This window comes from Anabrus simplex, chromosome 4 (assembly GCF_040414725.1).
Source record: "Anabrus simplex isolate iqAnaSimp1 chromosome 4, ASM4041472v1, whole genome shotgun sequence".
NCBI classification, from domain to species: domain Eukaryota; kingdom Metazoa; phylum Arthropoda; class Insecta; order Orthoptera; family Tettigoniidae; genus Anabrus; species Anabrus simplex.
In genome coordinates this window covers 61,011,808-61,039,594 of record NC_090268.1, presented here as the reverse complement: position 1 = coordinate 61,039,594, position 27,787 = coordinate 61,011,808, and the positions used below count along the sequence as shown (strand labels likewise).

At 39.6% G+C, this 27,787-nt stretch overlaps 1 protein-coding gene across 3 annotated transcripts in view; it reads right to left on the bottom strand.

Moving 5' to 3' along the window:
- LOC136871616 (leucine-rich repeat-containing protein 59) overlaps positions 1 to 27,787 on the bottom strand; it is a 101,649-nt gene that overhangs the window by 48,158 nt on the left and 25,704 nt on the right. For all 3 annotated transcript variants that reach the window (XM_067145079.2, XM_067145080.2, XM_067145081.2), the window contains exons 2-5: positions 27,572 to 27,679; positions 17,311 to 17,370; positions 15,109 to 15,231; positions 3,122 to 3,344 (exon numbers count right to left, since the gene is read on the bottom strand). In XM_067145079.2, the coding sequence (XP_067001180.2) occupies positions 3,122 to 3,344; positions 15,109 to 15,231; positions 17,311 to 17,370; positions 27,572 to 27,667 (502 nt within the window). In that variant the 5' untranslated portion in view covers positions 27,668 to 27,679. The remainder of the gene's footprint in view (positions 1 to 3,121; positions 3,345 to 15,108; positions 15,232 to 17,310; positions 17,371 to 27,571; positions 27,680 to 27,787) is intronic.

Below are 27,787 nucleotides of genomic sequence, written 5' to 3'. Positions count from 1 at the left end.
GGATGTGTACCACAGTAAGAAGAATCGTAGGGAGAACAATGTAGTAAGATAGACAAACATTATCTCCTTTCTATTGTTCCCTCTACCCACCCTGACCTGCCATTATGTTCATCCTATTTTGTGTTCCTTTTCTTGTTTCTCCCATCTATTCTATGTACGACTAGATATGGCACCTGTATGTTCCTTTCCACTATTGACAGGCTTTCGGTGACAGTGGTGTCAGACAGGCTTAGGACTGGGATCGGGAGGGTAGCAGCCTGGCCTTAACTGCTGAAAAGGAGTACGATCATTGATTAAAACAAGATACTGTAGCTGAAAACTTGTGATGTTTTACATCTCAAAGGAGTTGAAGAGACTAGATTGCCAGTTTGCGGGATGTACAGTAATTGGAGAATTAAATACTGAAAACAGTTTAGATGCTACAAAAAGTGTACAGCACAGTGCGGAAGGAAACGAAGCTGATCATGCTAAGGGAATATGGCATCACTGAAAAGTTATTACAGGCTAATAGTGGAACAAGTTCTTGGTTCCAAGGAGTTAAGGGCCTGACAGAGTTGAAATTTGAGATCCTTACACATTATAATTCAGATGAATCATAAGGACACTACGAAAAACACTTTTGATGACCAGATTGTCCAGGCAGTCAACTGAAAATGTGTAGTCTAATGTCAGTGGTGGTTGTCATAATAGATAAAAATATAGTCCACTATCTTGGTATATGAGGACAAATACAATGATAATGGTATGGAAATGTATACACAATTTCCTTGCTTGGAAGGATGAGACCTAAGGAGATGTCAGATATGGAATATTTACTAGGAACAGGTGGGTCATATTAAAAATACTATACTTTCTCCTGGTAAAGTAAATACACAGTTCAAAAAAATTAGGGGAACATGTTTTGTAATGTCTGATATGTGAACGTTAATTTGGTAGATGGGGTTCCAATGGTCGTACAGCATACCTTGAGACCTTAGCTACTCAGGGTATGTCAAATCGAAGTTATACTCCATCTGTAGGCGTAGCCATGCATTAAACTGTCAGGTGACCCCACAAAACAGTGAATAAGTGAGTCCGTATGTCGTTGTGAGGTACACAGACTACTGCGGTTATTTGAGCACGTTGTACGTAAACCAGCACATCCTATGAGGCATCTTAACAAAGTTCAAGTCACAAGAGCCGTCACTTTGATCCAGGGAGGATGCACTTTTCGTCGTGTTGCTGTGGATCTCACTGTCTCATCGTCAATTATTCAACGATTGTGGAATCTCTACAATGAGACAGGCCAGTTCACAAGGAGGATTGAACAAGCTCATGGATGCATGACAACCCCACATGATGACATATCTGACCGTCTGTGCGTTGTGGCGTCGTTCAGCAACTGCCAGAGAAATGCAACAAGACCTCAGGAGGGTCACTGGAGTCACGATATCTGACCAAACAGTAAGGAACAGGTTAAGAGAAGTGCCCTTACAACCCAGTCGTCCTGTTCGAGTGCCCCATTTAACACAGCAACATCACGCAGCTCACCTTCTCTTTGCCCATACCCACGTCAACTTCACCAATGGAGACCTGTGTTGTTCACAGGCGAGTCCAGATTTCCCCTGACACAGCATGATGGATGTCAACGTGTATGGAGACGCCGTGGTAAGTAGTACATGCCAAATGTTGTCCAGGAAGGCAACTGATTCAGACAAGGTTCTGCAATGGTGTGTGGTGGCATCAGTATTGATGGCCGTACGGATCTTATCGTCGTCCGTGGTAATCTTACTGCTGCGGAGTACATCGAACAGATACTGCTACAGCATGTGTTGGTTGCTGCATACGGTGTTGACCCTGAATTCGTACTTGTGCACGACAGTGCCAGGGCTCATGTAGTGCGCATCACCAGAGCTGTCTTGCGAGAACTGGACATTCAAGAGATGGAATGGCCAGCAGTGAGTCCTGACCTTAATCCTATCGAGCATGTGAGTGATAGGCTTGACAGAAGTGTTCGTGGGCATCCTGTTATACCACAGACTCTCCAAGACCTCGAACAGGCTCTCATTGAAGAATGGGACCTGATACCGCAACGTGACCTCCGTTGACTTATACGGAGCATGCCACATAGGTGCCAAGCTGTGATAAATGCTTGTGGAGCACATACACCATACTGAAGCTCTCCAACTGTGATAAAAATCTACCCTGGAGACTATTATCACTTTGTTTTCGCCCCTATTTGGACATTTCTGTTTGTGTTCTGAAATGAACGCAAATTCATCAATGTTTTTTTTGTACTTCAACGGTAAAGAATAAAGGTTTAGTTGGTAATATACCTGGGTGTGAGGTATTGTTTTTTGAGCATGGCATACGTTCAAAAACATATTTCCCTAATTTTTTTGAACTGTGTAGTAGGAGAAATCAAATGAAAATGCAAAACAGTTAATCTAATTTAGTAAACAAAATGAGAGTACCCATAATAAAAAATGTTCAATCTAAAATTGGAGCAGGTGATTACAAACTTGAATTACAGTACTTTTCCGCCAATTGTTAAAAGTAAATCAGGATAAACTTGGAAATCGCTGCACTTACAATAGTCATTGTCAGCATGAATATCTCGACAATTCATCTTCCCATCATGGAGGATTAGCTAATGCTGTCAACCCGCAAAGATAGGTATAATGTTCCGTATAGGTGGTGGTAGCAGCAGTTAATGGACAAATCAATAGTCCATTATTAACAATCTTTTTCTTCTTTGATCTCTAGACGGTTAATCTGCTGTGGCCGCTGGACTCCAGACACAATTAATGACATGCTTCTGTTCTTTGTGATTGATGACTAAGCCCTTGATGTCACTGATGTTCATTATTAACATTGAATGTAGAAGGAAAATGATATAAAAAGAGATTTGAGAACAGGTACTGCTTGTTACTCATCAGCTGCTCGACCGAGAGAAAGAAGACCCTAGTCTGTAGACTCAAAGATCTAGTAGGATGTAACGTCCAACACCAGAGTGGGTAAAAGTTTTTATATACTACAAATTTGTATACATATTTGATCATCAATGTTTCCTAGGTATACATATAAATGTGTATTGTAGCTTTATTTTGTAAAGTTATTTGTGCATCAGAAATTTCCTGACCTTGTTGCTTCTTCTTCTGCTGTTGACGTCTCAATCTCTCTTCTTCAACCTGCAATTGCATCTGCTGCAAAAACACGACTACTTTACGAGCACTTTGCTGGCACTGCTGGGCATCCAAGCAGGGTCCAACGACTTCAGCCAATTTAGGCACTAATGGGTTGTTTTTCAAATCCAGCCAACGTAGAGCTTTCAGTTGGCCCAAGCTTAGTGGTAGATGAGTGATCTGTGAAAAGTATAATTGTATTTCTAGCACAAAATAAAATAACTTCAAAATTTGCTACGAAAAATACGTTGCTATGGAAGCCATTACACATTTGCTAGGCAATCCATTGTTAATAGGTAAATTTCACCTATAAACAATAGATATTATTATATTTCAACAAAGGCAAACAATTAACAGTATTTAAAAATACTAAAGGAGAAATCAATCAAAACAGAAAGAGTATAAGTAACATTTAGTCAGATGGGTAAAGTGAAGAGCAATCATACAATGCCTGTCCATTACCCTTACTGGACGTTGTACAACAAATTATAATATAATTTTAAAAAAAATATTGTGATGATGATGATGATGCTTGTTGTTTTAAGGGGCCTAACAGCGAAGGTCATCGGCCCCTAATGGTATGAAATGAAAGAACAAAAATTACAAAGGCATCCACTGACCAAAATAAAAATAAAAAATGTCATGAAGAATGAATGGATGGACAGGAACCCAACAAAACACAAAACAAACAAAAACAAAAACCAGTGGATCGGATTCAATAGAGAACGAAAATAACAGTATTACCGACCAAGGTACCACTTATAAAGCACAATGATGCTTGGTGTCTAAAGGGAGGGCAAAATCCACGTCTAAGGCCCCACAGAATGGTACATGTCGCGAGTAAAATAGAACCATGGTATGTGTCATGTTGGGGTATTAATCAGAAGTAGCGAAGACTCACGGTGTTCCACAAAAGATGGTACTACTCACAAGTATTGTACTTCGTACAGGTAACGCAGACCTATGGTGTTTCGCACACAATGGCGTCACTTACAGCCAGCGCAAACCGATGAGTTTCCGCACCTAGGGTACTAGACACGGGTGCCGGTCCCAAGGGCCCCGTGGTGTTCCGCACATAGTGAGTACTAATCACAGGCAACGCAGACCCACGGTGTCGCTCATATAGTGGTACAACTCACAGGCTACGCCCAGACCCGCGGTGTTGCCCACATGGGTACAACGCACGGGTACTGGAATCCACCAGGCCAGGCTTTTTACTGCAACGAATCACAAACATATTTCGTACCATATTAATGATACTACTCGCAAGTACATGCAACCCATGGTGTTCCCCGCATGATGGTACGAATCAAAAGTAGTTGCATGGTTCTAATTCATTCATCCCTTGGTCGCCCCTTTTAGTCGCCTCGCACGACAGGCAGGGGATACCGTGGGTGTATTATTCGTCTGCCTCCCCCACCCACAGGGGGTGTGTGTTTGGTCCGCGAGAGGTATTTTATTTCCCTCAAGTCCGCCGGCAAGCCGGTTAGGACCCCCCTATCCGCCACCTGGGACGCGCCACGTGGGAGTATCACCTCTCCCCCTGCTACGCCTGCGTAGCAGGTTCGTGGAAAAAAATATTGTGACATGTTGCTTGTTTCTTTAACTATAGACCTATACCGATAGTTCCAAGAGATGCCAAAAGAATACTGAGAATATGGTCTGAAAGAGATTCTTATAACAATACAGTTCTTATGCATTTAAGTACCCTGAATGGCAATGAATATATGCATTAAGCATATATTCAAAGAACAAAAACAAAGACAGGTTAGTGCGGGCAGAAGGAGCAACAGAAGAGACATATACTTACAAATATAAAAACACGTGACATAAGGTGAACTCGGGATCTTAAAAGACCGGGCTTCGCAGCTTCCGAAGGGCTTGTTTCTGCATCTTAGCTTCATCAGAGAGGCAAGCTTGCCTTGCACACTCTTGAGAAATCGTCATTCTTGATGTAGGACAATAGGTAAAGTTTCTGGAGAAACTGGTATTTAATCAGAGGTGGGTGCATCTATAAAGATGTGTGAGAGGTACAGGTGTCTATGTTCTTTAATGTTTTCATGATTTGTTTATCATATACTTCCTTTGTTGCCCCTGCCCAGACAAGCCTGTTGCCGCTTTCATCTTTCATCATGTGTTCTCATCATTCTTCCTAGTTATTGTTTTTTAATATATTATGTTTATACTCTTGCTTGTTACTCATTAATTAAAACAATTAAATTCATTTTTTTTTTTTACCTAAAATTATAATGCTTCTAATAAGTTCCACGTAATTTTCTTTGTACACATCTTTTCCTTGCCAGATTTTTGCCTTCGAAAATACTCATCACAAAGCCTATCATCATGGCATTGTGAACTCCAGTCTTCTGGGTGTGCCAAACAAGTAAGATGTATTTTTTTCAAACACTGGTGAGCACATAGGCTCTTCTAGCAAAGTGTTTGTAAAATAAAACTTTAATCAGAAAATAAACACATTTTTCTCAAATGCACCGATGGATCTCCGATGGAATTCGCCTGATGGTACTGAGCCCTCATTCAGCAGAAGTTTGGTAACCTAATCATTCTTTCTACACTACTGTCCAAAAGTTAAGCATAAGTTACGAGTAAGCAGGGCAACAGAAAATAGACCGCAAATCGCACGACGTATGCATCTACCAACTTTGCGTGTTTGCTCTGTATAGGCAAGGAGTGTTCCCTGCTTTGACTAGCGGTATAACCGCAAGGTACACACAGCCAGTGCCAGCGCCCCATATTCCCTAAGCCATGTTTACCTTGTTATAGTGTGCGGAGTGTAGCCTATTGGTGGATGTGGCACGACAACGCCATCTGGACCCCATTTTGTAGGGTAGAATACTCAGCCGCCTGAAAGCAGGCCAGACGCAGATCGAAGTCGCCGTATCCTTGAATGTGCCACAAAGTGTCATTTTCCAGCTTTGGAGACGATTTTGAGACACAGGAGATGTTAGTCGTACACCAGTACGAGGTCGATCAAGGGTAACCACCGCACAGCAGGAACGATATCTGGCCTTAACCGCCCGAAAAAATTGGAATGCACCTGAAAGACAATTGTCGGCGGAGCTTGCAGCCGTCTCGGGCTGCCATTTCCCGGCAAAACTGTGAACCGGAGGCTCAGAACAGCAAGGCTGTTTGCCCGACGTCCAGCGGTGTGCGTCCCGCTCACTCCAGCACAGAGACGGGCCCGTTTACTGTGGAGCCATCAACATCGAAACTGGACCATGAATGAATGGAGGCATGTGCTCTTCACAGATGAATCCCGCTTCAGTTTGCAGAACGACTCCCGTCGCACAATCTGGAGAGAACCGGGTAGCCGATACAACCACAGGAACATCGTGGAATGGTACCAGTATGGTGGTGGCGGCGTCATGGTGTGGAGCGGCATCATGTTGAACGGCCATACGGACCTACACATCTTCATGGGTGGTCCGACGAACACTGTTAATGCTCGGAGATACAGGGATGAGGTACGGAGACCACATGTTCGACTCTTCAGAGGTGTGGTTGGTCCAAACCTCCTCTTAATGGATGATAATGCTCGACCCGACCGCGCTGCTCTGGTGGATGAATTTCTGGCTGGGGAAGACATTCATCGCATGGACTGGCCAGCGAGGTCTACAGATCTGAATCCTATAGAACATGCCTGGGATGCATTGGGGAGGCGAATTGCATCCCGTCAGCCTCCACCAACGACCCTCCAAGACCTTCGCATTCCCTTTTAGGAAGAATGGGATCGACTGCCACAAGAGCTCTTGGACCATCTGCAGAGAGCATGCCACGCCCCTGCGAAGCATGTGTGGCCGATAGGGGTAACCTTACACCCTATTACCAGCATATTTTGTTGTGGAAGACATTGCCAAGTTTTGTTAGTTGTTGTCAAAGGTGTACCTTAGCTATCAGAACCTTTCTGACACTTTTTTTGGACAATTGTGTGACATATGCTGTATGATACAGCTTCCGTTTATTCAGCAATCCGTCTGACATTCCTATCAGAAGGTATGGCCTCGTTTAGTGATTATGCTTAACTTTTGGACACTTCAATCCTTTTATTGAACATTGGCTTTTCACAACCACATTGTAATCAAAGTCAACTTTCAACTTTAGGCTGTGTTACATACAAAGAGATGTAAGTACAGAACAAAAATAGCCAACCAGATACCAGTGGGATCTGAACCCACAACCTTGCATTGGCTGTTCTTCTACCATTGAGCTGATCCTGGTTTTTCTGGTACTCTGATTCATAGTTTTGATGAAACTAATTTCACTGTATTGAGTAAGGTGTAACCTTTCTACAGTAGAATTCCGCTGTAACAAACACCAGTATAATGAAATTTTCAGAATAACGAAATTTTTTTGGGTACCTTTTCTGCCTATTTGTTGTGTGTTAAAATATTTCATTTTAACTAATTTCGTAGTTTCAGTTTAACTAATTAAAACTGAGCTCTTTTCTTTACCAATTTGACCATATTTTCTCAAATTAAAGCTAAAATTCATCCTGTTTTATGACCAGCATTTTTCTTGTTACATTATTTCGTTATTCAGACGATATGATCACCATTTACCATATATGCACCGTACGCGATCGAGAAGGCAATCGCTTTAGTGTAACCAATATGCTTCGCCCGTCATCCAAGTAAGACGTCACTCTATTAGCTGAATAGGAGCGCCAAGTTTGCAATCCACCAAGGAACGCTACGCTTTGTGTAACCAATAAGCTTCACCCATCAACCAATGTAAGACGTCACACTATTGGCTGAGTAGGATCGCGATGTTTGTAATCCACCAATGAACGCGATGGTTTTGTTGCATCATGCATTGCATGTTTCTTCTTCATATTTAATACGCAAAGCATATGTTTCTGTTAAGGTTATATCTTTAAACTTGCAAAGTTTGTGTGCATTTAGTTAAATAAGTTCATATCATCGCAAGTGGATTTAAGCAGAAGCGAACGCAGTTTTCATTGAGTGAAAAAGGTAAAATACTTACGGAAGTAGAGAAAGGCGAAAAAAAGGAGAACTAGCGAAGAAGTATGGTATTGGCCCGTCAACACTTTCTAGCTTTTTAAAAGAAAAAAGTAAGACAGAGGAAAACACTGATGCTGATGCCCTAGGTCCACAACGTAAGAAGATCAGGACAGCCGACTACAAGGAGGTGGACCAAGCTGCTTTGTGGAAATGCGGAGTAAAAACATTCCAATAAATGGCCCACTGTTATGTGAGCGTGCGCAATCTTTCGCACGCTAGCTTGGGTCACCTGAATTTATGGGCAGTGCTGGTTGGCTTCATAGGTTCCAGGAGAGATATGGCATATCCCACAAAATCATAAATGGTGAAGCTAACGATACACCGAAGGAAGTTGCGTTTTCATGGCGGCTGGAGACTCTTAATGGATGCCTTGAAGAAATATTCGCTGGCAGACATTTATGATGCAGATGAAACTGCGTTATTTTATAAACTTATGCCGAACAAAACCCTTGATTTCAAGGGAAATATGTGTTTTGGGGGCAAACGTTCAAAAGAACGTATCATGGCTCTTTTGTGCACTAATTCCACAGGGACGGACAAACTGAAACCTCTCATAATTGGGAAGTTTGGAAAGCCAAGGTGCTTTAAGGGGGTGCAACATCTGCCCTGTGAATATAGGCGCAACTCTAAAGCATGGATGACATCTGTGCTATTCAAAGAGTGATTGTTGGACTTGGAACGTTGGATGAAGGCTGAAAAGAGGAGAATTTTTCTATTATTGGACAATTGCTCTTCTCATAATTGTGTGCCTTGCCATTTGGAGCATGTAAAAGTATTACTTTTGCCTCCAAATAGAACTTCAATTCTGAAGCCGCTGGATCAGGGTATAATTCATGCAATAAAGCGGCATTACTGAACTTGTGTGGTCCGTCGAAAGCTGTGCAATGTTGCCACGAATAAAGACATTAACATCAACATATTGGAAGCAATGCAGATGTTTAATGCTGCATGGAAATCCCTGAATGCAGACATCATCACAAAGTGATTTAGAAAAACTGGAGTGGTTTTTACAGAAGACGTCGCACAAAGTGAAGTGTTGGACGATATGAAAACCGAGGGGAATTGGAAGCGTTTGTGTACAACGTTGGATGTGCCATGTACGGTAAGTTTTACCGACTACATCAATGTAGATAGTGATGTAATAGTCCACAAAGAAATCACCAATGAAGAAATTGTGGAGGACATTGTGAATGATAGAGATCCATGTGATGAGGAGGAAGAGGAAGACAACCTCCAAAATGATTGTGATCAACAGAGCTTGACTTTTCAGCAGGCAACGAATATGGCCTTCAAGATTTTCTTGTGTCATGAAGTGATGTGCCAGAATCTGTTTTAAATTCATGTGCAGTGGTTGGTGATTATTTGGAACGAGCTTTTGTGTCTGGATCTGTTCAGAAGAAAATCACATACTTTTTCAAAAAATGAGGTTCTGTAACATGTGTAGACTTGCTGGTACAATGTAAAAATAGATTTTCTGAAAACATCTGTCAATACTGTAACTCATAATGGTATTTTGAAGTTATATAGATCCTGCAACGGATATAACAGGGCAGATGACCTTGTAGTTCTTCCCCTAAAAACAACAACAACAACAACAACAACAACTAATGGATATAATACTAGGCGAGTTCTTAAGAATTGACTTATTTCAGTATAACAAATTAATTTCAGAGCTCCACAAAATTTTGTTATACTGGTATTTTACTGTAAGTTAATTGTATATTTTCTTGTAATATATAGTCAGTGCGGCAGGCTCTGGCTGCCAGCACAATTCCTATCTTCGCCGCTAGATGGGGGCTTCATTCATTCCATTCCTGAATGACTGGAAACAGGCTGTGGATTTAACAAAAAATATATAGTCAATACGGAACAATCTAAGCATGAGATTTTTAAATTGCGAAGGACACTAATATCTGCTGCTTGAATTCCACTGTGAACTTCGTTTAACAGGGTACATAAAGGCTTCCACCATCTATAACCTCAGCACTGTGGGACAGAGTGATTAGCTCAATACCCACCCACCTTTGCCCTTGGGTATTAACTTGGTAACCATTTTTAGTGTAGGCTGAATGTGCTTTTTTTTTTTTTTAAATGCTATTTGTTCCCGGCGTCGACCTCTAAATAAATTTTGCAACTACTTGCACCATATGTTATGAATATGCGTGTAATTATAATTGCAAAAGTGTAAAGTGTTGAATGTGAAGAAAGGAAAGTTAAGGACAACACAAACACCCAGTCCCCAGGCCAGGGATATTAATCATTTACAATTAAAAATCCCTGACCCGGCCGGGAATCGCACCCGGGGCCACCGGGTGATAGGCAGACGCGTTGGCCCCTACACCGTGGAGCCGGTTAGCTGAATGTACTTCCCCAGAAGTAAAAATCCTGTTCCTCAATATTCAAAATTCTAACGAATTTAATACATTTAAAAAAAAATGTCCTTTAAAGGTTGTTTAAAATTGAAAGAAATGAAACTAATCAAGGCAAAGAACTTATGGCTAGTACCATCATTTTAAAATGCTTACTAAATAAGGAAACACTTCATAGTGACCTTTCATGCATTACTTTGTTCAATATTACAACCTCAGGCTTAATTCTTGCTTATAACCTAATGCGGAATTTGATCTGAGAGAATTTTTACAGTCAGAGGTTTAACTGCTGGCGATTCTGATTAAAGAGATAACATGAGAAAAAGTAGCTGAAGAATGATAAATAAGACAGCAACTTGGATTTATGAACATTGGAAAACATATTTAAATAGGCAGACGCGTTGACCCCTACACCGTGGAGCCGGTTAGCTGAATGTACATCCCCAGAAGTAAAAATCCTGTTCCTCAATATTCAAAATTCTATCGAATTTAATACATTTAAAAAAAATGTCCTTTAAAGGTTGTTTAAAATAGATCTACATTGGATACAAGGAGGAATGCCTCTAAATACCATTCTGTGTCAAAATATCTCTTACATTAAGACGAGGTTTAACATTTCACTGGGAGAGTTGGCCATGTGGTTAGGGGCGTGCAGCTGTGGGTTTGCATCCAGGAGATGGGTTCAATCCCCACTGTCAGCAACCCTGAAGATGGTTTTCCGTGGTTTCCCATTTTCGCACCAGGCAAATGCTGGGGCTGTACCTTATTAAGGCCACGGCCACTTCCTTCCCACTCCTAGGCCTGTATCTACTATATCTGAAGATGAGGGGAGAGTACAGTACTAAAAGGTGTGAAAAACAAGATACAGTAAATATGAAAGAATTTGCAGTAGAGCAAATAAAAGTACAGTGGAACCCCGATTCTCCGTTTTTGGAGGGACCGCGAAAAAAAAATCGTACAACATGGGAAAACTGAAAATCCGGGAACGAATGAACCATCAACAATTTGGCTAAATTTCACAAAAATGAAATACGTATTATTATAAACACTCCTAAACCAAACCAAACCACAGTCCCAATGGACCTTTCGCCTACCAAGCGACCGCTGCTCATCCCGAAAGCCTGCAGATTACGAGGTTACACGTGGTCAGTGTGACGAATTCTGTTGGCCGTTATTCCTGGCTCTCTAGACTGAGGTCCCCATCTCACCATTCGATAGTTCCTCAATTAAAGGTAATCGTAGAATGAGTGAACCTGGAATCAGCCCTCATATGCAGGTTAAAATGCGTGATGTGGCCGGGAATCAAACCCGTGCCCTCCAGGTGAGAGGCAGACAAGTTAGATCGCGGGGCTGGCTTCAAACATTTACTGGTACGCGACTTAAAAATCTCAAAACTTTACATTCAGTTTTACCGGAGAAACTTCGTAAGTTTCCTATGAAAACTTCTTTTAGTTCAGCAACTTTTATCAGCCAAACTTCGAAAAATCTAGGCCTAATACCGGTAACGCCAAGCCAAACAACAATCGACAAGTAGTTCTTAATTCTCTAATCTAAAAAATAAAGCACATTATATACAAAAGCGCCCAACATAATGGCAAAATCCCTTTTTTTAATCTTCCATTTTAATTTGGTCACCGGTACCGGTATACAGTTCGTAGTCAGTAGATGGAAATCGTGTTCCGCGAAAATAAAGCCTAGGCCTACATCAACTTCTAAAGGTTATGTTGAACTCGAGAATATTGTTTCGAATGTAAATATTAATTCTCGAAAATTCTCGAATGCATTATATTCGATTCTGCCCGTCACTAATCACAATAAAACTGGAAAGAGAAAAAGTATCATCAAAACTTCAGAAATTATGGTTATTCATGACCTTGAGCTCAGCTGGAAAGCACGCTCGCTGTACAAGTCGGTACGAGTGCGAAATGCTAGAAACTTTTGTTGTGGTCACTCTCTGCTTTATGATTTCTGAGGATTCTCTAAACCATACCACCTGAATGCGATGCTAAGATGGTCCCTAATACAAGTGCACCGCCGATCGCTTTTCCAGTACAGTAGGTACTTCCTCTAATTATTGCAACGACGGGACATTAACACCAAAATCCGTAAGTATGTCATAGCCGTCCTTTCGTGAGATAAAGTTTCTTGAAAAACGTGTGATCGAGGATTTAGGATTAATTGGACTGAAATCTCTGGATGGTTGATCCGGGAAATCGTTTCTTCGAGGAACGGATAATACAGGATTTTTACTATGTGATTTAATTGGGATGCTCGCGGACCACGTAATTTGAACGGAGAATACAGGAAAATGTAGTTTCCGGGAATGTATAATCGAGGTTCTACTGTATTAACATATTACTGCAGGTCACACCCTTTCTAAAACAAATGTAATGTTGATCTGTCAGTTGAAGCCTTGTATTTCAGACCAGACGGTTATTAAAAATTGTTGTTTGATCACACTCTTCGAGCATGAATTACTCGGAGGTCACACTCGTCCATGTGCGATTGAATTGCTTTGGTTGCAATTTGAAGCACAACACCACTTGAGCAATACCCGGTGTTAGTTTCAAGCAACCCGAGCCAAAAGAGCAAAATTTAAACATGTGCGCCAACTCTACGCACGTATCTTGGAATCTTCCTGGAGGATTTTAATTTTGTTCTTATTAGTAAGCAATTTCATGACCTTCTGTATCCATAACTTTCTTCTTTTCTTCTTCTTCTTCTTCGTTTTGCCTCATGACCGAGGCGTCGTGACTATCATAAAATTCAGCTATTTAGCCGATGAACCATACTCCGCCATTCTTCCCTATCTAAAGCTTTCAATGTGGTTACTCTGAGAGAACTCTGTAGGGGGCCGTTCACCATGTCAACCCATCGTGTTGGTACTCGTCCTCATTATCTGGTTCCCTGGACTTTGCCCTCAACAATCAACTTTTGAAGACTACCATCTCGGCGCATTATATGTCCAAAGTAGCGTACAATCCGCTGGGAGACCTTACGCGATATACAAACTTTTATCTGAAGTTGGTTCAGGATTGATGTGTTCGTGCGATGAGCTGTCCAAGGAATCCTCAACATTTACCTCCAGCACCACATTTCGAAGCTTTCTATCAGTTCACGATCACGTTTAAGGATGGTCCATGTCTCTGCGCCATACAAGAAGACTGAGAAGACTAGGCTATCACAAAACAAACATGCACACCTCACTACTCAACTTTTCACGATTAAGTTCCTAATCCATATGTGAATATGTTTTTTCTGTGGTTTCCCATTTTCATACCAGGCAAATACTGGGGCTTATTTTAATTAAGACCAAGGCTGCTTCCTTCCCACTCCTAGCCCTTTCTATCCCATCGTTGCCATAAGACCTCTGTGTCGGTACGACAAAGCAATTTTAAAAAATGACGTAAGCTATCACACAGCAAATATTCACTACCCTTCACTGAACAGCTCAACAGAGAATAAAGTTCTGATTCAAATGCATAATACGAGTACAAGCAGGTCCACTGCGTTATTCAGCAATCTAACAGCTAACTGGCAAACAAAACTGAACTTCCTTGATGCCAATAGCTTGTTTCCTGAGGATGCAATTCACCCCGCGAAGTCGTGGTGTAGGGGACAACGTGTCCGCCTGTCACCCTGCCGCCCCGGGTTCGATTCCCGGCTGGGTCAGAGGTTTTTAATTGTAAAGGATTAATATCCCTGGCCTGGCGACTGCGTGTTTGTGTTGTCCTTAACGTTCCTTTCCTCTCATTCAACACTTTACACTTCCGCCATTTACATAATACATGTAGGTTCCTCACATATGGTGCAAGTAGGGGAAAAAAGATCTTCATAGGTCGACGCCCCGAACAAATAGCATTCTTTTTTAAAGTCTAGGAATTCAATCTCTTTTCCTGTTATCTGCAACTTTCCCTGACTTGCCTCCTGTGGCGAGGGCCTTTATCTGTGCTGGAAATTCACAAGAGATGACAAGGCCATTTTTAGGGCTGCTAAAAATGTAATCATACTAAGCAGTAACAGTAAAAACTTGTTACGCAATAAGAGAGGTATTTTGTACAGATTTAATAAGATGGCAATCAGGGCTTTGAATTTACTATGTGCTAAGTGAGATAACGTCTTAATGCAGAACATACTAATGATGTTTCACTATATACTCTTGTCACTAGTAGTAAGAATCTGATCATTCAAATGACAATGAAAACTCTTTAATTCTGACATGGGAATTTAATAAAAATATGCTCATCAGCAAGGGTGAGAAAATGTCACCAAAGAAGGTAGGTAAAATTTTTAAATACAGTGTGTAAAGACAACATTCAACAATTTTTCCATATGACTGGAAAGAGAATTTCTGTTAAGTTAGTTATTAACAGTTTGCACGAGTCAAACATTATCTTGTAAAGTAAACCTTGACAGTGTACTTCTTCATCCAGTAACTCTTATGTATAAAAAAAAAAAAATGAAACTTGAAAACCTCTGCATCCCAAGAACCTAATTTGCCCTTGTCGATTTAAAAATGAAGTAATTTCCTCTTACCTGATTGCTATATAAATCGAGATGTTTGAGTTGCACCAAATCACCAAAGTTTTCTGGCAGCTCCTTAAGCTGGTTCTTACTCAAGTCTAACTTCACAATGTGTGTTAGAGTGGCAAAATTTTTCTGCAACATTTTAACACATTACATTCTAACTAAGCAAAAATATTTATAGACAAAATTCATACTTTCATAAACAGTTTAAATACAGCATAAATATGCAAAAGAAAATACTGCATTCAAATTGCGGTATATATGGCGACAACGCATACTATAGTTGATACTCTTAACAAGAAGCCTTTTAGCAATAACAAAGACAACTGCATTAGTACAATTAAGTCATTATCAGGATTTGAATTTTTATAACTCTACAAAAATATTAACTTCAAAGTACTGAGATCAATAGCTGCAGTCGCTTAAGTGCGGCCAGTATCCAGTATTCGGGAGATAGTAGGTTCGAACCCCACTGTTGGCAGCCCTGAAGATTGTTTTCCGTGGTTTTCCATTTTCACACCAGGCAAATTATGGGGCTGTACCTTAATTAAGGGCACGGCCACTTCTTTCCCACACTCCTAGCCCTTTCCTGTCCCATCGTTGCCATAAGACCTATCTGTGTCGGTGCGACGTAAAACAACTTGTAAAAAGAAAACCTTCAAAGTAGCTATTAGCCAACAGACCAAGAAGGCATGCTTCAGTAGCTTAATAGAACAATTCAATGTCAAGGAAAACCATAAACAGATCTTTGCCTTTTTCCCAATATTTTTCCATTAACATATGGACACAGAGGATTAGATCTGTTCTGGACCTGTTAGGCCTGAAGCCATACTGTTCCTCTTCAAACTGCGACTCTAAAATGACTCGCAATCCGCTCCTACGATTTTCTCAAGAATCTTAAGCTCATGAGAAAGGAGTGTTATTCCCCAGTAGTTGGAGCATTTTTGGTGATTTCCTTTCTTAAACAGGGGGATAATGACACCCTTCCCATCTTTCCAAACTGCATTGAGCACTCTATGTAACCATTGTAAACCCGGGACTCCTGCTGCTTTAATCATGACGCCCAGCACTATAATCGCCGCCAATCTTGTCATTCACCTCATGTCCATTGAAAGGAGACTGCATAAAGGAGGGAAGCTTCATGCCTCTTAGAGCCACAGTTTGAAGAGGAACAGTATGGCTTCAGGCCTAACAGGTCCACAACAGACCTAATCTTCAGTGCCCATATGTTAATGGAAAAATATTGGGGAAAAGGCAAAGATCTGTTTATGGTTTTCCTTGACATTGAGAAGGCATATGACAGCATTGCAAGAGAGAAGATATGGGAATGCCCGAGAAAAAGAAATGTGCCAGGGGGACTGGTGAGGAAAGTTCAGATGCTGTATGAGAACTGTACCAGCTGTGCGCTTGTGTGACTGACATTCATCTTGGTTCAAGACCGAAAGTGGAGTCCAGCAAGGCAGTTCACTATCCCCCCCATTTTTTATTTTTTAAAATTTTTTTTTTTTGCTAGTGGCTTGATGTCGCACCGCCACAGAAACGCCTAGGAGTTGGAAGGAAGCGGCCATGGCCTTAATTAAGGTACAGCCCCAGCATTTGCCTGGTGTGAAAATGGGAAACCACGGAAAACCATCTTCAGGGCTGCCGATAGTGGGGTTCGAACCCACTATCTCCCAAATAATGGATACTGGCCGCACTAAAGCAACTGCAGCTATCGAGCTCGGTCCTTTATTGTTTATCACCATCATGGATGACACAGTGAAGAACATCAAGAAAACCTCTGGTGAACTAAATGCAATGGCGTTTGCTGATGATGTCATGATCTGGGGAGAAACTGAGGAACAAGTACAGTCAAGACTCAATGAATGGACAGTTAAGTTCCAGGAGTTCAATCTCAAGATAAGCGAACTCAAAACAGTAGTGATGGCAATAAACATCATACTAGGAAACTATCCACTTAGAAAGTGTGGAAAGCTTTACATACCTCGGCAGTGTAATATCTTGAGATACACTAGCCACAAAGGTGGTGGCAAATAGAGTGCAGAAGAGCTCTCACTTTTACCAGCAAGTACGAACACTCCTCTAGGATCCCAAAGTACCAACAAAATCAAAGCTGGTGATCTTTAATCAGTACTTCATACCAGACACGACATCTCAACTCTTCATTCTCAAAGAACTAATGCAAATTTAATTAAGACGCAACTTACTTACCCCAAGACTAGTAAGTCTATTATTGGAAAGATCTAAGGATGTTGCCTTCTTGATCTGAGCCTGGAACAAAGTAATCACCCTTACTTTAAATACAGAAACACACTTGAGTTACTAGTAATAGCAATTAATTTCAAGATAAAGGAACAGGACATTAGGGCATTAAATGCACCAACATTAACCAACTGTATGGATTCACTCCTACATCTCTCCCAGTATAGATCAACAATCACATAAGTAAACTTAACAGCCTCTGCCGCTCCCCCACCCAATACTTACCCCTTCAACGCTCTTTGAATGCTTCACTGTCATAAGCATCAATATAATATATGCCTCTCCCTCCCTTTCCAGTACTGTGAGAATCGGGAATATCATCATGCTTCATGTTATTAGATTAATAGATAGTTCCACCATGCCCATTCCTTTCCATCTAGGGGTTGACAACATCAATGTTAGTCCGCTTAAAAAACAATTACTACTGTGTATCCCCCCTCCCCATTGCTGCCCTTTACCACTTCTGCCTTTAGTTTTTTTCCAGTTTCCACCAGAGCACTTACCAGTCTATAGCACTATAATGAACAGCTCTTGCCCTTGATGAAGTTGCTTTAAAAAAATTAAAATCATTCTAACCTTTCCCTGTATGCAACTTTTGTGTCCTTGGTGAGGTAAATCACTCTTTTACTCCAATTCTACAAGACAATAAAATCTATGAAACATGGAGACAATAACTTGGAGGTTTACTGAGAGAAACTTCTACAATTACTTAAATGTTGATTTTTAACTCATTTAACAAAAATTAAAAATCACTGTGCTATTGGTGTAGGTGACAATGACTTCCATGTCAGTTTTACTTGTTTGATGATTAAAGCATTATTTGTAAACAAGAATGTTAATATTTGTACATGCTATTGCCAAATCCATTGAAAGCCATTTGATAGATTCAATGAAAGCCAAATGATAGATCTATAGACAATTTCCAAAGCAAATTAAGATAGTCAGGCCGATGACCTAGATGTTAGGCCCGTTTAAACAGCAAGCATCATCATCATCATCATCATCATCAAGATCGTTCATGGAGTCTTTCAGTAATGTATAAATTTTAAATCTAGACATTAGTTGAAATAAATGAATCATATAATTAAATTGATGTTAAAGGAACTTGGAAAATGCATATTACTCTATAGTGCAGTGAAAGGATACAGCAACACATTCCTATTCAGTTATATCTGTAGCTCCAAAAATAGGGAAAAAGTTAAAATTAATAATGATGCCTGCATTGGATAGGCATTAACAAAATACAGACATGGGTGTATCCGTACAGTCACTAGGAAACAACCAAATATTTATTTGTGAAACTCTCAAGTACAAAGAAAAATACTTCTGATATGCATGAAGATGACAATGTATGGATAGAGTAATGATACAATTTTAATATTCTTTATACAAAAAAAACAAACAATCCTCTTCTCAATACGAGTTTTAAGCCAGACAAAAGTATTCGTGCACTCATGTAACATTAACCTTCTTGGAAAAAAAAAATGTTTTCTGTCCCTCAGTACTTAGTGTGCCTATTTCATCTTGTTAATTGCTTCACTCATTTTCATGCTCATACTCGTAGTGTGCACCAGATTTCCAGTTTTGTCTGATCTAATATTATGCCATAACTTCAGCAGCAATTCTTTTAGGTGAGATTTACTAGAGATGATTTATTTCCATACTATTCTTTCCAGTCCACTCCCGAGGTGCTTGTAGAATTAGATCGCAGGACTGTGCTTGTGTTTTTAAGGTGTGGGGCGCATTAAAAAGCATCCGTAGTCAGACAATCTCAGCTGTATCGTCGTCGTGCCTGTAAGTAGTAACTGTTTCCCAAACCCAGTTTCTCTAAACTTTTCTTCAAATTTTCTTTCAGAACACATAAATAAGCAAATGTGTCCATAGTTCTATGTTGGTAAATTTATGACCTGTGGCAGTCAAGAACAAGACCTGACCATCATAAAAAAGTTAAAAAAGGGCAGCTTAATGAACACATATGAAGACCTGTACATTCATCTAGACCAACTTGTAAAGAAAAATGATAACCTTAATGAGGCTGTAGAATATAAGAATCCATTATATTATCAAATTCTAGTATATTTGAAAATGCTTGAGAAGGATCAAGAAAAAAGAATTGGAATTTCTCCACCTACAGATAGCCCTACAACTTATTCCTCCTCAGTTGAAGCTATAGGTGACAGCAAAGAAGTTCTTGACACACCTATATCCCCCGCTCCTCCACCTCCTCAGGTGCAAGAGCAAGGAAGAACGCATCATCAATATTACACCCGGCGCAAAACTGTGAAAGAATGACAGGAGTTACTGTTCCAAAGGAAAGCAGGCTTAATAAGATTTGACAACTAGGAATTAGTTATATTTTCATCTACATTAATAATAAGAGCCGCACTGTGATATCAGGATTTCTTCATTTCGATAATTACTTATAAATTGTATAATTTTTAATTTTATAAATTGATCTTTTTTCATGAATTATTAAGAAAAGAATATTTATTAGGACAATTTCTCTATGGAATATTGTACAAGTGTTTCCTTGACGACTGCTTTCTATTGTAGAAATAATTTATATATTTTCTCTTGAGTTATTTGTTTGTTTTAATCTTGTCAATCTTATGTTAATTTTAAGGACACTTCCTCTAAAGCATTACTTTGTCAATTTTTATATATTTTTCATCTAAACGGTGTTATGTGGTTGAAGATGTTGATAATATACGAAACATGTACCACTTTTGACCATTAAAAATTGCCTTAAGCAATCATTGTATCGACTAGGTGGAAAATAAATAAATACTTAATTGTGAATCTATAAGCAGATATCACACTAGATGCAGATTTTGAGCCCTTGCTGATCATAGGCATTACGTGGCTAGTTTCTCTGGTGGTCACTTTTTGTGGGTGGCCAAATCTTTCTTTGTTTATTACCAGGTCCAATTCTTCAAATCACTTAACAATACTTTGTATTCGCCTGACTTCCAAGACAGTTTTACTTGTTTAATGATTAGAGAAATATTACTTGTAAACAAAGAACAACTCTTCAGTTGAACAACTTCTCCCAACAATATTTGCAATTTTGTAATACGATTTCCCTTTGTGAGTTATGAGACAATTAGTCACCTCATATCCACTGAGTTTCCTTTCCTCTGTGGCCCATCTGAACCACTTTTATCCCACCAGTCACTCAATACAGCTTTTTTAACACGCAGTCAGTACCTGAGAGAGACCGAGTGTGGTAGACAACTAGTTTGTTCCATTGTTTGCGTGTTCACAGCCAAGTGTACAAATACTTCCATCCGGGAAGCACTGGACGTTACAACGTGAACATTTCTTGTCTTCATACACAAATAGTCTTGTGCTAGTGGCTGATCTATAGTATTATGGAAAATCTCACATGTTACCCAAGGGGAACAGAGTACGCACATGAAATATTAATAGATTTACAAGCCACTAACTGTAACATGTTTTACTTACTGTACAAATACTTACATCCACGTCTGTATTCAAAACTGTGACTACTCACACCAACATAAATAATGCTGAATCCATTTACATGATTGCTGAAATACAATCCACAACAGTCTTTGTAAATCACAATTTTCCCAAGCAACATGCTAATCACCTTCACAAATTCCATATGATGGCAATGCAATATTTTGATTTAAAAGTACCAGAATATTTTAATAAACTGATATTCTCCAATGCAGCACACCAAAATGTTTGTGAAAGACACATTGTCCTAGTAACTAATAAATCATTCAAAAAGGTATTTAAGTAGTTATTGTTATGCTTAACTGGGGGTGAAGCCGACTGACGCACGTGGTGCCCCTGCATAGGTATATGGATTAGAATTTCCTGTATTGAACTGAACGTCAGCAATCCAGAAGCAAATCAATGAGAAATATGGATAATTAAAAAACTAGCCTTTTCAGCACCAAAAGTGACAATCATTTCGATCAATACTGAAGGACTTTCACCTAACAAGGAAGAGTTATTAAGTCAGATGTGCCACGATCACGAATGTGATTTAATATGCATTAAAGAAACTCATCGAGACTTGAATCTTCGCTATACAAAAATCAAGGGCATGAGCTTAGTGGTTGAACATCCTCATCGACAATATGACAGTACTATCTTTGCCAAACCTATTATCCAGGTTCTCTCCACAGAAATTTCAGTGATAGAAGACATAGAACCTCTTATGGTAGAGCTCAGTACTGTAATTGTTCGGTAACATCAAGTTTATAAAGCCTTTACATTTGTGCAGATTAGTAACTTCCAGCATTAATAGGTCAAGTTTGTGGTTGGCGATTTTGACAGTCAAAATACAATATGGAGATACCCAGATTCCAACAAAAGTGGCCGTGGCAGAACGGGTAGATTCATGATACCTCATTCCATTGCATGGAAACAAACTTCCAGCAGCATTCAACAGTGCAAGATGGAAGCATAGGTATAATACACATATTAACTCCATGAGCAAACACATATCTGAGTTATCAGTGAAATCAGTGGGACAAGCAATCCCTCGAACTCAACACCATCCTGTTATATACTAGAAATATGTTGCAATCCGACCACAGACAGTTTGTTTTCAAAGAAGATATAGTTTTACGAAGGCTGATTGGGAGAAATTTACCATTTCACTGAACGAGAACATCCTGAGTATACAGCCAATTCCTGAATTGTATAACAACTACAGATGTGTTGAAAGAATTGCATGCCTACTACTCTAACAACTAACTTGGTTCAAACCACCAAAAAATCAACTGTGTACATTCCATCTTAATCACAATCAGGCACGTTGTGAACTTAACATCTCATGGCAAGGATTATGTTTAGTAAACACACCTCATCAAAACATGCATGCTCCTTATTTGAATAAATGTGATGCTGAAAGACTACAATACTGTCAGTAATAATGCCTTTCACTAAAGAGCACAGGCTACTCTTATATACTCCTAATGATGTTAGAATATCGGCCACAAATTGATCTATAGTTTCCCAGGCTCTAAACAAGAGTCAATGGATAACAAAGTTTTGATCACCGAAGTGTGCATGATATTTTTCCTTCAAGAAAGGAATGCAACCTACATCAATATTCTTTTTCTTTCCCCTGCTCAACATTTTTCACTCTGTCAATCAGTTGTTTCATTTCTGATAGTAGGATATCTGATTAAGAGTGTGTTATAATTCTTCTTGAAGGCTACAATATCCATGAACCTTTTAGCTCCAGTCTGATCTAAATCATTAACTTCTTCAAAACAACTGTATCCCTTTTTTATCAACAGCTTAGTGAGTAAGTGTTTCACTTTGTGGTGCCTACGAATGATTAGCAATAAACTGAAGGGACAGGACACAAGGTATATTACAAATATAATATGTTACAGCTCTCATTACTGAATTAACTGAATAAATTTAATTTGCAGGGTGTGTTTACATATTTATTTCAAATGCAAGAGATGTATTTCTGAAGTTAAATCATCTTGCATGCAACCGTAACTTCAGACTTCGTGCTGGGAAATTTTCCTGAATGCCAAGTCGTCTCTCAAAATGCAAGAAAGGAGTTCTTTTGGTCACATCTTCCAAAATGCCAAGTACACCTGATACAACTGATACAACTGATCATAGAAGGCAAGATAGCAGGGATCAATGTGGACAGAGAAGATTATCCTACATTTCAGGATAAAACCTGCCAATTAGAGGTTACATATTACAAAATGTTTCTTAATTTGAACCTATATTCCACTAATTGTATTTAACTGCTGCTTCAGAGGTAAAAACAAATACAATAAATATTACTCTAATTTGCAGTATCTCGAAGTCACTTCAATTTTCTGGCAGTCTGTCCTATTCTTCATATGTATTTATTTCTCTATTATACCGGAAATTTTATTACATGGATTTCTCACTTTCTCTTAACAAAAGTTTCCTCCCTAGAATTGAAAATATTCTGTAACTTGAATTTTGTACCACTTTGCAATACAGCATTTAAGCTTTGTGTGTTGTTTCTGAACGTAACACAGTACACCTTTGCAGCCGACCTCGATACGTTTACATAGCGGCTTATCTGTCCAGCCCTGGAGCAGTGACCATAGGCATTTGGGACAGCAAGTGAACATATGATAAGGCTCTACAAGACATCCCCCTGTATTACATCAGTGCCAGGAAAACTTGCAGTGTCTTCTGGACCAATCATTCAGAGTCTGATTACAATAATGCAAGTGTAAAGCACAGTGAAACAAAAAGGGAACTATCCAAGTCTCAGTGAAGTGGAGAAATATCAGAAGAAAAGAAGGATATTGTAGCACACTATCTACAATACTCAAAGATAAAGACAAGATTCACTTGGCAATAGATGAACCACGATCTACACCACAGCAGAAGAGACTTAAAATATTGAGTTGCCCAAAGTTTGAAAAAGAAGATCCATGTGAGATATAGGAAGTGCTAAATAGGTGTAATTATTTCAGAATGGGAAGCAGCCTGTTGAGGCTGAGAGAACAAATCCAGAAAAAGTGTGATCGATGAAGAGAGAGCGTATCTATACAGGGTGTCCCAGGAGAAATCTTCAATATTCAGGGATATGACAGGAAGTCATTTGAAGCAAAGAACTTCATATGGACAGATGCCCTATATCGAGTGGTTTCCAAGATAGATCACATGTAAGGTACATTTGTTTTTGGGCTAGTGGCGTGCACCTATGTGTCTTTCCCACCCAAACAGTAAATCTACCAACACGAGGCAGACTTATTTGAGCACCTTCAAATACCACCGGACTGAGCCAGGATCGAGTTTGCCAAGTTGGGGTCAGAAGGCCAGCTCCTCAACCATCTGAGCCACTCAGTCCGGCAGTTCTTTGATGATGATGATGATGATGATGATGATGATGATGCTTGTTGTTTAAAGGGGCCTAACATTTAGGTCATTGGCCACTAATGGTACAAAAAGAGGCAAAATATTATGATAATTTAAAAATCCATAACCCTCCACTGACCAGAATTCGAAAACATGAGGACGAAGAATGAATGGATGGATATGAAGTTAAAACAATCAGCGGATCCGACCCGCAATGCCCCACATTCCCACAAACTGGAGTTAAACAATAGTATTACTGACCAAGGGACTGCTCCTAAAGCACAATACTGAATCAATGATGCGTGTAGTCGAAACGGGTCCCAAATCCAGGTCATCGGCCCCTCATAATGGTACTTATCGCTAGAAAAATAGAATGATGCTATTTGTCATGTTACGGTACTAATCTAAAGTAGCGTAGTCTCGCGGTATTCCACACATTATGGTACTATTCACAGGCAATGAAATTCGCACATGTAACACAGACCTATGGTCTTTCACACATTGCGGCGCTATTTACAGGCAACGCAAACCTATGGCGTTCTTCACATAAGTGGACTAACCATAGGGACCCGCACTATCCCGTGGTGTTCCTCACATAGTGGGTACTAAGCATAGGTAAGGCAGAACCATGGTGTTGCTCATATAGGGGTACGAATCACAGGTACTGTAAAATGCATCCTGAGCCATACACTGTCGCTACTAATCACAAACCTATTTTGTACCTAGCATAGTGGTACTGAAAGGTGACAAAACAAACCTTTTAGCATCCTACATTCAGTATCTTCAATACGGATAACAATGATTTTTATCACTTACAACATAGTGGTACTGCGTGCAAGTAAGAGCGACTCATGGTGTTCCCTGCGTGATGGTACTAATTACAAGTAGTACCATGGTTCTGATTTGATCATCCCTTGGTCGCCCCTTTCGACAGGCAGAGGATACTGCAGGTGTATTCTACGTCTGTGTTCCCCACCTACAGGGAGGGGTTGTGTGTTTGGTCCGCGAGAGGCATTTTTTCCCTCAAGTCTGCCGGCAAGCCAGTTAGGACCCCCATTCCGCCACCTGGGACGTGCTACGTGGGAGTATCACCTCTCCCCCTGCTACGCCAGCATAGTAGGTTCGTGGGGCAATTCTTTAAAAACTTTTGGAAATTAAGTACCTCTGCTTTATATATCAAGGAAAGTTTGATGAAACCATCATTTCAGGAAGATTCTTAGAAAACTGAGAAGATTCACTGCCCGATGCAGATGAGCTGCTGAGTGGTTTCTTCAAACAGCAATCGCTTCCTTTTCTCCGCTGCTTATTCTCTGTTTACACAGCTTTTGTGTTTAGGAGTATTGCAATGTTGTTGCACTGTAAAATATTTCTCAGCCATAATTTTCACCTCACGTAGTTTACAAAATAAAACATCAGTACTAAAATACTTTTCACTGAAATCTTCAACAAAATTTTGCAACCTTGCTTTATCAGAGCACTTTACTTTAGGCACCTTGAAACGACATATACTGAATTATTCATTAGCAAATACAAACGGATGCTGTGGAGGGGCATAGACAGTATGGGGTTGAAATTCCTTTCTACCACTCTGCAGAACAAGAAAACTGGCATCTCAAACAGGCTCATGCTGATACAGGTAAATCTATAGAGCCTTTCACTTGCAAGCTATGACAGCACATTCCTAGTAAATCCCACTACCACCAAGTGAAGGCTGCCAACCAAACTTCCCTTAAGACAACTGCACAAGCATTATAAAATGTTGTTTAGAACAATATTATGATGAAATGTCAAATAATACACAAATATGACTAAAAGTAAGCTCTTAAACATGCTTAAATGAACTTAATCATGGAAAATTAAATCAGGATAAAAATATGACATGTAAAAATCTGAGCAATAACAATTACTGTCCGTGTGAAAATTACTGATAATGATTGACTTGGATCTGGATTATCAGAAAGCACTGTTGGTGACAGGGTTAGGTTAGAGTTCAATCAGGCTGTGCAACGACCTTAATACTTACGACTCAGTGCAAAAATTACTGGTATAGACAGCTAGGTGATTGTTAGTGACAAAATTGCTGACAGTGACTGGTTATGTCATGTTTATATGCAAGCATTATATGCAACATATATCACAAAATGTACCACCAGGTCCACCATTGCAATATTGAGCGATCTATTTTATCTTCTTTGGCACTAAAAATTTCTTATAACTAAGCTTACTCGAGAGGGGTGGTTGTTGATAATTTGATGTGCTCACTAATTATTAATTTTCTTTCTTCTTATCTGTCAATGAATCGACTGTTTGGCGAATAATGTCAACGGTCGTTACGTTATGGCATGTGTAGTGGAGAATTATTTTTGTTGCTTTTTGGTAGTTTCTACAGGTTTCTTACATTGTACTGCCTCTACATCTGATTTCTCTTTCCTTGCAATTGATTTGGATAATTTATTTAAAATATCCTTTTAATTTCCTGGTATGAAAGTAAGCCTACATACTAATGGTAGGAAAATGTACAACCAGATCCAAGGAGAAGGATACATTCATCAGACTGCGAATCATTCTACTGAGTTTGCGTGACTCTGTGATCCTGAAATCCATACCCAGAACAGTTGTGGAAGTCACTGAAAACCAATTTTAAGACAGGGGGGATGGAGGGGGATACTGATTGCTGCCACTGTCCCCAATCCTCCATCCAGGCAACCTATGGCTTGTGCAGGGAGTTATCATCACTTGATGGCAGCCCTGACAGCACTTGTCATAGGATGCCTGGTTGGAGAAGTGGGGACAGGTGTGTGACATCAACATTGTTACAACGCCAATTACCGAAAATTTCACAGACAGAAAAACTAGAATTTAATGCCAAGAATTAGTATATTATGGAAGAACTGAAAAAGAAAGCTTTCAATCTTCATAGCAATAGCCCATGTTTACATTCTGTATATTTCATTCAAGTCTTGCAAAAAGTAAAATACAAGACCGAAACGGGTCACATGGCCCAATACTTGGAAGGAAGATGATGATGATATGGCTAGAGATTCAAAAACCTAAAAAAAAAAAAGCATGCACATAAAACTAATAACAACCCACTCATCTTCTCAGTATATTTTTCCTGTTTTACTTTTAGAAAGCCATTTTATGGTGAGGTACTATTCTAAGAATTCTAAAAATACTGTATACGCTTCCAAGAAGAATGGAAGTAAATTAACTTTAAAAAGAATATTTAATTCTCAAACAAGCAGTTTTTAATCCTTTTTAGGGTTTGCAGCATTGTGGACAAGAAGCCCCTTCTCCTAACAAAAACTGTTAGGATTATTAACCACAATAATCAAAAGCACTTCCATAAAGGTCAACTTACAATATCACGAACTGGAACTTCATCCAAATCTGACATGCTAAGATCAAGCTGGTTATCTTCAAGCCGGTCACGAAGATTTATCTTCTGGCTTGGCATTATGAAGTTATACTAGACAGAATCATAGAACAAACATCAAACAACAATCTAATATGAAATATTTCAGAAGAACATATCACAAAACAAACATGAAAAGATCTAAGAATTGATGATTTATTT